The sequence below is a fragment of the Alligator mississippiensis genome, chromosome 16, assembly GCF_030867095.1.
Source record: "Alligator mississippiensis isolate rAllMis1 chromosome 16, rAllMis1, whole genome shotgun sequence".
Lineage (NCBI taxonomy): Eukaryota > Metazoa > Chordata > Crocodylia > Alligatoridae > Alligator > Alligator mississippiensis.
Genome location: NC_081839.1, coordinates 13,292,375 through 13,303,692, shown reverse-complemented (window position 1 = coordinate 13,303,692; position 11,318 = coordinate 13,292,375). Strand labels below are relative to the sequence as shown.

General features: G+C 55.0%; 1 protein-coding gene across 1 annotated transcript; it reads left to right on the top strand.

Annotated features, from left to right (window-relative positions):
• The first annotated feature begins 666 nt into the window (after positions 1 to 666).
• On the top strand, positions 667 to 11,009 carry LOC132246586 (maestro heat-like repeat-containing protein family member 2B). The gene is made up of 17 exons (XM_059719906.1): positions 667 to 759; positions 1,126 to 1,230; positions 1,418 to 1,541; positions 1,949 to 2,058; positions 2,564 to 2,716; positions 3,866 to 4,020; positions 4,318 to 4,462; positions 4,948 to 5,144; positions 5,774 to 5,911; positions 6,113 to 6,224; positions 6,772 to 6,918; positions 7,237 to 7,416; positions 7,997 to 8,149; positions 8,608 to 8,742; positions 8,981 to 9,083; positions 9,896 to 9,961; positions 10,786 to 11,009. The coding sequence occupies exons 1-17, from the start codon at positions 682 to 684 to the stop codon at positions 10,965 to 10,967; spliced, it is 2,283 nt and encodes a 760-aa protein (XP_059575889.1). The 5' UTR covers positions 667 to 681; the 3' UTR covers positions 10,968 to 11,009.
• Positions 11,010 to 11,318: the final 309 nt, after the last annotated feature.

Below are 11,318 nucleotides of genomic sequence, written 5' to 3'. Positions count from 1 at the left end.
TTCCTGCCCTGGCCCTTGGCACTGGGATGCCCTGGTCAGAGATGAGCTCCTTCCTTAATCCTCCGTTGTTCTTCCCATCAGATCTGGAGCTGAGACACCTGCAGGGCTCAGGTCACAGGCTGCTCTCACTGCAGCTGGGGTCAGAGGGTTTGAATGTGTTTGGTCCACTTGGAGATTTGGACTTGAAAGACTTGGTGGTGGTGGTGGTTGTGGGACAGCTAGCAGTGGCTGGGGGGAGTGCCAGGAGCTTGTCAGCTGCCAGGTCCAGCGGGGTTTGGATTTCGGGTTCTAGGTTCAGATCATATCTTAGCACCCACTTTCCCTTGGGGCTGGCAGTCAGTGTGACAGGGCTTTTCGTCCTCTCTTTCTTCTGCCAGCAAGGTGAAATCCTCACTAAATCAGGATGAGAACAGAAACATCCTGGATGACTGCTTAAAATGCCTGCTGCCTCTTCCAGCTGTTCAGCAGCTGAGGGAAGAGGGTGAGACCTCTCAGGACTCTGTCCAAGTACAGGTACACCTAGACAGCATCACCTGCTGGGACCTGCTCCCCAGCCTGCTCTGGGTCCTGGCAGTCACCCCTGGCCTCCCTAGAATGGTTCTGGGTTTTGTGACGCATGCTCCCGCTGGCCCTGAGCTTCCCTCTTCTATCTCCTGCTTGCAGGCACTGCACGAGTTGTCCATGCAGGCCTTGGGCGAGCTCATGAGGGGCCTCCTTGAAGAAGACCCCACTGAGAATTGGTTCATGGAAATGTTCCATGTGAGTAGCCAGCAGGACCAGGCAGAGCTCTCTTCCTGGGGAAGGGGAAGCGGGGCAAAAAACAGGGAGGAAGGTTTCCCTCGGCAGGGCAAATGAGAGGGGAGTCTCCCAAGGTGTCCTTGAGGCAATGCATAGTAATTCCCTTGCATCCCGTTGACATCCCTAGTAGCTGCATCTTCTTGTGCCATGGTCACTCAACAGCTGCTCTGGCTTCAGGGGAATTCAAGTCTGCCTGGGGTGTATCCAGCTGATAAAAGAAGCAGATTGCTTGGAGGGATTTCAGTGGTGATGGTGATGTGTGCTGTTGAAATGGGTCCTCTGAGCTGTTGTCAAGGTTCCTCTGACAGTAGTTTGCTCTCCCAACAGCTGCTTGAGCCGTGGATCTTCTCTGACAAGGAGTGGGAGAGAGAGAGGGCCTTGCAGGCCAGCTCCCAGCTCCTTGTTGCCTATCAGGAGACAGTCTATTGCAGAGTAAGTATGGTCTAACTCTTGCCTTGATGTCCTCCTGGCAGCCTCACCCTGAGATGTAGAAAGCTCCCCTAGCAGACAGGGCCCCACAGGGATGCATTGCTGTTTTCACCTTCCGGATCATACATCTGAATATCACTCTAGCCAGACACAGGCACACGTCATTCATTTCTTGTTCCTTTTTTCTCAGCTACAAGAGCCTTTGGAGCAGTTTGGGTCCCTGCTGGGGCTGCTGACACCATACACTTGCAGCTGTCTTGCTGCATCCCGCCTGTGGGCCGCCGACTGCATTTTCTGCCTTCTGCAGCTACAAGGTAAGGGCACTCTGAGTAGGTGCAAGTGACTCTGCCCCTCTTCTCCCTCTGGTAATGCCTACTCGTCTGCTCTGTCCATTCACTGCTAGTCTAACGACACCTGAAAAGCACCTCAAAAGGGCCACGACTGGCCCTTGGAAGATCTCCTCCTAGGAGAGAAGAAGTGCGTGGTGTGAAGGGCCTGACCCTCTTTTGGGAAGTGTGAAAAGAAGCCTGCCTAGCAGAAATGGGGAGAGGATTGTAGCAGCTCTGATCCCGCTACACCTCTGACCCCACTGAAGTCACTCAGACCTCAAACATCATCCTTGGACCACACTGCCCATGACACCGCACATGGTTCCTCCATGGAGCCACGGTTCTGTTTCAGACATCATTACAGCACTTTTTCCTCCTTATTTTCATTCCAGGCCAGTCCAGGACAATGGATGCAGCAGAGGGGGAGCTGAGAGGTCTCCGGGAGGAGCTCAAAGCTGCCAGCCCTGAGGCTGTGCTGACATCATCCTGCCAAATGGCGAAGGTCAGTGGCTCAAGAAGCTGGTGTGGAGACTCTGGGAGCTGGGTGTCCTTCATTGTCCGGTCTTTTGCTCACACGTGGTTTATCTCTTTCTTTGGCATGCATGGGGGAGGCATTTGGGACACATATGGTTCACCCACTGTTTGCCCATGTCCATGTAGAAAAAATAAGTCAGAGCAAGATTAGAAAGTCTGGTAGATAGTTCTGTCCTTGCACAGAAGAACAAACCTTTGTCAGTACAGCATCCAAGTGAGAGCCTCAGCCAGGACTTGGTCTCCTCATGTGCCCATTTTAACTTATCCTGAGGTGCAGCTTGGCTGTGTTTGTGTTGTGTTGTCAATTGATGCTCTCTCCGTTGAAGAACGGTGGAACGTTCAAACCCAGGATTCACCTCTTGCACATGCACCATGTTGCCGTAAGGCCCAAGCTTATACACGGCACCACTCTTTAATATCAGTCTTGAATTCTGGGGTTCAGTGCAATTTCCCTTCTTTCTATTTGTCTCCAGGTCACTGGCAAATTCTTGCCCTCCACCCAGGCCCTTGATTTGGTGGGGACAATAATGGATGGCATGCTTTCTGCCAGCCCCACGTGTGCCACAGCAGCAGGCCACTGGTTCTGTGCAGTCCTGAGGGAGAATGGAGATGCCCTTCTGAATGAGGTAAAATTGAAGCTGAGGAGGCTTTCTACATTTGCCTTATGCTTTTCAAACACTGCTTTCATGTGGAGCGGACAGCAATCTTAGTGTTGATCCCTGGACATGAAGCAAGTTCCATTTCCCTTGCTAGCCAGAGATGTGGGGGGGAAGAGCAGATCAGCCGCATCCAAGAGAGAGAACACAGTGACCTAGATTATTGAGAAGAGCTTTCAGCCCCAGCAGGTTTGGAAACATAGACTGTGGGGCAAATACAGCAGGAGAGGGCAACAAGGAGCCTGAGGCACCCGGCTGTGGCTGGGCTGGAACACCATGCTTAGGCATGAGGAACAGATGCACACTTCCCTCAGTGCCACACCATGCAAAGGGTCCACAGCAAGGCAGGACCTAGAGATGGTTGTGTATCCTCAGGCATTTCCCAGCCTTGGTAGAGGCTATGTGAAATGCTCTTTCCATCCTGCTCCTCTCTGCAGGGTTGGGAACAGGGCGCAGGAAAGACTGTATGCTAGAGATACTGCAGCCTCCACCCTCTCCCTGTTCTGGATGGGACTGGCTATGGGCAGCTGGACCTACTGTCCCGCAGGCCCGGCCATGTGCAGAATAGGGAGGTGCAGTTAGAACTGAGAAGTGTGAACTCCAGTGTGCAGTTCCAGCAAAGCTGGTCTCACCTGGAAAAATTACACTTACAATCATCTTGCTTGCGGTCCCAGGGATTCTCACAGGGGTTCTGACGTTGGCGGTGCTTGTTGGTCCTGAGCTGAGCATCCACACAGCAGGTCAAAATTAGCTTCTTCAAACCACCCCCAGGTGTCGATATTTGTTGGGGTGTTTGTGCGAGCAGGTCAGGCAGAAATGGGTCCCAGGCAGACATGCAATTAGATTGTAGGTGTGTGCACATGGGTGAGGGAAAGGCTGAGGGGGTGCAGGCTGGTTGGTGTCTGCCCACATGTCATGGTGTCCATTTTCACCCCAACTAGGGGCATAGGGACGTGCTCACTTCTTAGGATCAGCCGGAGGCAGCAGTGTCTGGACACTGGTCCCTCAAAGCAAGGAATTTCTAAGATGGCAGCAAATTGCCAAACTGAGGGAGGACTTGATTTGGAGTGTGCTGGCTGAATGAGAAAGGGATCCTTGTTCTTGCTATTTTCTCTCCAGGTGCCAGACATCCTGTCCACTATCTTTATACGGATGCCAACAATGCAGGAGAGGTCCATGCGAGGCTTCCTGTTAGAAGGCGTTGGCATTCTTGCCATGTTTCACCTAGAGGCAGTGATCACCAGCCTCCTTGCCAAGCCTCTGCCAATGGACAGGTACTTGCCACTCCCTACCTCTTGTGCCTGGTGGCGCGCACACATCCCATAGCCTGGCAAAGCCCATAGAGTTTCAAGTCAGCTGCAGATCCTTTGGGTGACTTGGTAAGAGTTAATGTCCAACTGTGTTTGGGTAGGAAATACCAGGCTCGTGCCTAACGGCATTGGCAGATGACATGACTGTGCCCCAACCCCGTCCTAGGCCAGGAGAGCCCTTGGCCTTTGCTTCAGTGTCCTATTGCTTCATAACACCACAGGAGCATCTGCAGCTCATATGTAATTTGTGTTCAATTTCAGTGACACCTCTGAGCTCTGGAGGGCCTTGGGGAGGGATGATGTCTCCACCCTCCATATACTCCGTTTGCTTCTGGAGAAGATCCACTATCCAGCTGGCACAGAGGGTAGCCCATCTGAGGGCACTGCAGCCCTGGGACCTCTCGCAGTAAGTGACAGCCCAAGCCCAGCTCTGTCCATTCCCCCTTGAGGGCTAGAGTCCTGGTTCTCAAGAGCTTGAGGTAGGATGCCAGGTCGTGGGGCAAGCTTTTCTCCCTTGCTGTCCTGTCCCCTGGGTCGCCCCCGCTCTTCCATCAGCAGCAGAAACACAGCAGCTTCATGCTGCGTGGCTGACTGACTCCATGAGACTTTGGAACTGGGAACTTGTGTAACCGAGAAGCTCCTTCTGCTTTGCAGCTCTGCGTTCAGGCTGCTGGTGCCTCTGCACTTCCCAGGCAGAAGTGCAGGGATGTGACTGGGAAGGGAGTGACTGGGAAGGGATGTGACTGGGAGCGTGGGGATGTGACTGGGAAGGGAGCTGCTGCCAGAGCTGTTCTGAGCTCTCCTGGATGTGAGGGAGAGACCTTTAGACTTGGAGTTATGGATTTCCAGGTGTCTTCCCCAGGCTGACTCTGGTCTTCTCTATCCCTTCAGGCAACATGTGCATCTCTGGAGATGCTGACTACCATGCACTCCAGCTCAGTCCTGAGGGAGCTACTCCCCGAGCTCCTGTGTGCTCTTCTAGAGCAAGTTGGCCACACCGTGGGGCAGGACATGCCGATGCCCACAGCAAGCATCCGGCGGAGGCAGCTGCAAAAGGGGCAGGTGTGCACAGTGGGCAACCCTTGCAGGTAAGGAGTAGGCTGCACCTGGTTTCACAGGTTTGGCCTCACTTCAGTCTAGCTGCCTGCAAGGTGTTCTTGTCCTTGCTAAGGGCTGTGCTGAGCTGCCTTGGTCCTGGCAGCTGAAAGTATCTGGGGTTGTCTGAGAAGCACAGAGTGTGAAATGTTGAGGCTGGGAGGGCCTATTTGTTCCTCCAGTCTGAGCCCTCTGTGACAGGACTGGCAGTTTTAGCCCAGGGACTTCACAACCTCCATTAGTGACCAGCACACGCTGGGCTCCCGGTGCTTGGGACCTGGGCATGTGACTTCTGCATGCTCCCATGCTCTACATGTGGCCTTTGTCCTTGTAGGGAGAGAAAAATGGCTGCCCAGTTCTTTCCGCAGTGCATTTGGCTTGGGAGAGCCTCCACACGTCCCATCTGGCTTCCAGCACTGATTAGTGCAAGGCCCTGCCCTCCCTGTCCCTGTCGGGATTGCAAGGCGTGAGAAAAAATGGCAGCATCAGTCTGATCTGAGCTGCCTGCCTTGCGCAGCAAATGTCTAAGTAACGGGCCCCCGAGTGACAGGGCGTTTTGGTTCTGCTCTGGACGCAGCATCTCGTTAGGGTCTGTAAATCTGTAAATCTTCTCTCTCCCCAGGCTTTCTATGGAGACCCTGGCCTGCACTATATCAAAGGGCCTGGGGGAGAGAGTGGCTGCAGACCTTTCCAAAGCAGGAACCTGGCCACTACTTGAGAGCCCTCAGACACACCACGAGGGGGTGTGCCAGCTGGCCAGGTAGGAGAGGCAGGCTGGATTGCATCTGTGCTCTAGGCAGCGGGACGAGTGGTGGAGGGGAACTTTCTGTGCTGAACATGCAGGGTTGTGTGGGGCTGGAGACCTAGAGCTCGTGCTCCAAGCGATGAGAGCTGCCGCCTCAGAGCAAATGAGTGCTGGCAGTGCCCAGCCAGTCCCAGAACTAGTGGTTTTCTCTTGCAGGACTCTTCTCCCACTGGGAGTAATAACGCCCCAATTTATAGGGCAGGTCTTGAAGTGGGCCAGTTCCCCAACGGAAAATCTCCGTGTGACTGGTACGGCCTTCATCAGCCAGGTAAGGCCCCAGAGAGAATAAGCAGTTTGATGGAAAGGTGGCTGTTTGCTGTGCTCTTTCCCTGGGGAGTCCCCTGGTCCCCTTCCTAGGAGGGAGGATCACTGGATATGGTTGAGAGGTTTCTCTTCTGTCCTGGCCCCTGCATCGCCACTTCTGCTGTATGTGAAGGAGAGGTAGACAAGGACTGCCTTACAGACCTGCCCCTACTGAGCCTTCATCCTAGCCAGCAGCTCTGAGTTTGGTCCTAGCTCCTGCATCTTCTATAGCCACCCAGCATCCCAGGTAGACACTGCTCTAAAGCAAGCAATGTCCCAATCGACTTGCATCGGCATCATCTCTCCTGCTTAGACTACACCCCTGCTTTCATGATTTGCCTGGCTCTAAGCAGACAAACCTCCCCATGTCCAACAGGAGTGCACCGTGTGCTGAGGCTCTTCCTCGCGGTGGTCTGCGGGATTGTGCTCTGGCATGGGTTACTTTTCTGCTGCAGGGCTGGGCTGTTGAGAATGACTGTGCTGGATCTCACGGACACATTGATTTCTTTTAGCTTATGTGTGACCCAGTCCTTGAAGATCAAAAGCTCCTGAAGGCAGTCCTTTCTTTACTTCAGCAGCAAGCCAGGGACACAAATAACCTTGTCCAACAAATGGCAGCCAGAGGACTAGGCAACATCGTGTACGGTGCCCCTGAGCAGGTGAGGTTGGAATCACTCTGCAATCTCTAGAACGCAGCTCGGCTGTAGAGACCAAACAATGAGGCAGGGCCGAAAGGGTGCGCAAGGCCTGGAAGTGTATGCAGTTTTGCTGTCTTACCCCTTGTGGTGTGTCTGGAGACAGTTGGGTGTGACAAGTGTAATTTTGGTTTAGAAGCGGGTGCCTTGTGTCTCACAGGCACAGGGGAACGGAGCCATGGGGTCATGGTCAGATGAGGTGCCAAGCGCTCTGTGAATGGGAAAGCCCAGAGGTGAGGGGCATAAGAACTGATCAGTGTGTCGTGTCTTCTGTTTTTACAGCTAAAAACCCACCAGAAGGCCGTCGTGGAGACCCTGTTCCAGGCATCATTTGTTCCTGCCAGGCCTGAGATCAGGGAGGAGGGCACGCGGGCACTCACCCGCGTCTTTAAACATCTGGGGACGGATGCGGGGCCCCTGGTTGAGGATGCAGCTATGCACATCAGGCCCTTTTTTAACCATGTGAGTGAGCAGCGCTCCCCACCCCCATTCCAGTGCTCTTCATTCGGGGCCGTTTCAGAGGTGGGAGATGCACTTGCTGCCCCTTGATCCAGCCCAAACTGGAAGATGTTCAATTCTGTGGAAGACATGAGTTTTCAGGAGGAAAAGCAAGTGAAGAGAACGGGATGACAGATGGGCCCTTGTAGACAGGGAGGGACGCTCAGCAGACGGGACGAGGCTGCGGCTGGGGTCACGGGGCTCTGTAGGGCTCTGGGGCTCTTTTCTGCTGTGTTACTTCTCCTGAGTCGGAAGCAGAGCTGGGCAGAGACAAGCGACCACAGGGGTGGGGGGTGTGGTTTTGCTGGGATTCAGGATCGGAGCCCCCAGTGCCCGCATGTTCAAGGAACGAGGCTCGCTGCTGCTCCCCGAGCTCTGCTGAGTGCCCTGGCTCCCAGGCAGCCCGCCTGGAGCAGGACTTGCCAGAGCCCACCTCCTGGCACACCACCTGGCAGGCTGGAAGCCAAAGGCTCCTGGCAGGAGCTGTGCCAGGCCCATGAGAGAGAGGCTTGGTTGTGACCACACGGGGGTTTCTCGGCCACAGGACAACGACGGTCTTCACGCCGTGGCTTTCTCCCTCTTCGGCGCCCTGGCAGGCTGCATGAAAAGAAGGCAAGCCTTTTATAAAAACCAGGTGAGGCAGAGCCTGGGAACACTCCTGCTTCACCTGGAGGACCCCAACCCGCAGGTGGCCAAGGTAAGAACCGGTGACACTGATTTCCTTAGTCCCGCCAGGTCTCCTCAGTCCAGGCCCAGGGGCACTCTGCCCTTCCTGTGTCCAGTGGTGACCATCCCCTCCCCTCTCCTCCTCTCCCCTCCCCTCCCCGCTGAGGCGGCTTCATGCAGGCACCTCCTTGAGCTCAGGGCTGCCTCCCAGGTCCAGGGCAGCTTGCACACCTGACCCCCCTGTGCATGCAGGAAATCTCCCTGCCTGGCTTTACTGAGGGGGAGACGGCTGCTGCCTGCAGGTGCCATGTGAAAGGCAGGAGAAGTCCTCCTTTTGCTCGCAGCCACTCCTTTATGCCTAGTGCCAGTCACCTCCTGGCCACGCCATCCTGTTCCTGGCCTGGGTGCAGTCCTGGGTCAAGAGGCAAGCCTTGGCCTCAGCTCAGCAGTCAGCAGGGAGTACAGACCTGATGTGCCCGTGTTTTTCAGGAGTGCAGAACAACGCTGGGCCTGTGCTGCCCTTACCTGGGCTTAAGGAGGGTCCAGGCAGCCCTGGCCTTCCATACCCAGGGGTCAGAGCAGGGGAAGCAGGAACAGCTGCTGAGGGATGTCTGCAGGCATTTGGTGAGTGAGTTTGTGAGTGGCAGGAGGTGACTGAGGTCAGGGCTCATAGGATGCGGGGAGGGAACTGGGGCACAGTGGAAATAACTGCAGGGGTCGGGTCTAGGACCTGGAGGCACGGGACAAACTAAGATTGCTCCTTCTAGTCCCTTGGTGCTCCCTTTCCTCCTGATCAGTCCCAGCATGTGGTGTGAGAGCACTTCTCACCGGAGGGAGCTCACGTGTCCTTGGCTCTCTCCAGGCCAGAGAAAAACCTGCTCTTTTGGAGGGTCTCTGCCAGGCAGCCCAGGGACACTACTCAAGCCCGTGGCCAGAAATTCAGATGGCAGCCATCCAATTTACAGGTGAGAGAGGATGCCTGGTCCCTTTTCATTCTCCCTTTCACCCCCAAGAGGAAAGGTAATGCTGTTGGTGAGCAGGATCAGGCTGTTAGTCAGCCCGTGCCTAAGGTTCCCCTGAAAGGATTTGGAAAGGATGATGCTCCCAGTGTTGCAAGGCTGGTGTTGAGAGGGATTCAACCGGACAGTAAGGCTGGGGGCTGTGGCAGACAAGCCCTGTGCTGTGATTCAGTAGTTCTGAGCGATGGAGACGTGTCAGGGACATGGTCATCCAGCACAGCTTACTATTGCTTAGCACCTCTTCATGAGGAAGGCAATTGGGAAGGGGCACGGGCCTCCTGGGCCACTGAGTGCAGGGACCTGGTCCTGGGAGCAGTCCTGTCAGAGAGATCCCCACACGCCCGTATTGAGCCCATCTTGAAACTCCTTGGGCTTCTCTTCCTCCTGGGAAGGAGGCTGTGTCCGCCTGCATGTCCAACCCAGCTTGTCAGGGAAGGCTGGGTCCTTGCTCGGCCTGCCCCTGTGCTCAGGGTGCTGAGAGGCTCCTGGTGCCCTTTCCACCCCCAGTGCAGCCCAGGGAAAGAGGCAGGTTTCTGTGGATTACTAGAGCTGTTGGGAGCAGCTTGTGCGTAGACTGCCCTTTTCTTCCTGGCTTCCAGCCCTTTACTTAGATAATGAGACCCAACAGTGAACCTGTTGGCCACAACCCACCTGTGATGGCAAACACAGCACAGGGGAGCCAAAAACCTTCCCCTGGACTGAGTTTTCCTTGTGTCCTGACCACGGGAGCTGATCTGTTCTCCCTGTTGTGTGTTTAGGTATCCTTCTGGAGTATGCTGCCCCCAGGAGTGCCGGAAAGATAAAGGTTGCACGCCTGCTGAGCTGTAAGTAAGAAATCCAGCCCCTGCACTTCTCTCCCGGAGCCCAGAAGGAGCTGAAAAGCTGCAGGGACCGACCCCTCCCTGTGCTTTGGAGCCCAGTTCATCCGCTCTGCCCTGAGGATAGCCTAAGAGAGCCTTGCCCCGAGCAGGCAGCTCACATTCCCCTGGAGCAGCAGGGTGCAGCACGGAGGAGCTGAATCTGTGCACCTCCTGACTGTCCTGCCCAGGCCCCGGCCTCACTTGGCTTCCTAGGGTCCCTCAGGTTGGGGAAAGTTGTAGCCAGTGCCACTGGATGCCACTGCCAATCCTCCCCTGGGCAGCCTGTCTGTCAGGTTCCTTCATCAGGTGCAGACCAACATGAACCAGGCCTGTTCCACACCAGGTCTGAGTGCCCAGTCACATCCCCTTGGCAATGGCAGCTCTTGGGAAGGCTTCTGGTGGCAAAGGCAGGAGAATCTTGTCAGTGGAAGCTGTTGAGAATCTCAGCCTTCCTCCATGGGCAGCAAAGCTGCTCAGTGCCCACCAGAATCAGCATCTCTCCTGGGCTGGGAATACAGGAAGATCCCAATGGAGCAGCCACAGCCATGTCTGTGTGGGAAAGTTTCTGTAGCTTGGGACCCAGAGAGACCACAAGTCTGGGGCTGTTCGAGATGCTGGTGATGAGATGATGGGAGAAACACTGCATCCATTGTGCACTGCCGACCCGCACATCACACCAGAGCCCTGTTCCCCAGGGATGGCCTTGCTCTGGCGCTGCCAGCATGTGTGACCAGTGTTCCCCGGAGGTGGAAGTGTCTGTTCACTAATGTCTCCCTCTCTCCATCCAGCTCTGCAAACTCTGGGACAGGACACCTCCCAGGAGGTCCAAGATGTGGCCACTCAGGTTGCAGAGGCTATTTCTAAAAGCCCTTGGGGCAGCATATTGCAAGAAGAGGAAAACCATGGGCATACCCTTCCCTATATCACTTCATTGCTCTGTTTTGGGTGCCTAAGGCCCCGCTCCATTTAAAAGCAAGCTCCTGAATTTGTATATGTTCAATAATAAATGATGTTCTGCGTTCTCCTGACTCTTGTTGCCTTTCTCCTCCTGAACACAGCAGAGAGAGAGGAGGGTGAAGCCTTGTAGCTTCACGAGTCTGTTTGGCTTGGGCTTTACGGTCAGGTTTGGGTACCTTGCCTTTTGGTGGGGTTGTGTGGACAGTGAGCTGGGAATAGGTGTTACCACACGGTAACCAGAAGGTGGGACTCTGCCGGGCAGACAGGCTAGGAACAGATGTTTGGGGATGCTAGGGGGAGGATAGATTGGGTTAAAAATGGCCACCTGATCTAACTGAACTTCTGTACAGTTCCCAGAATAGCC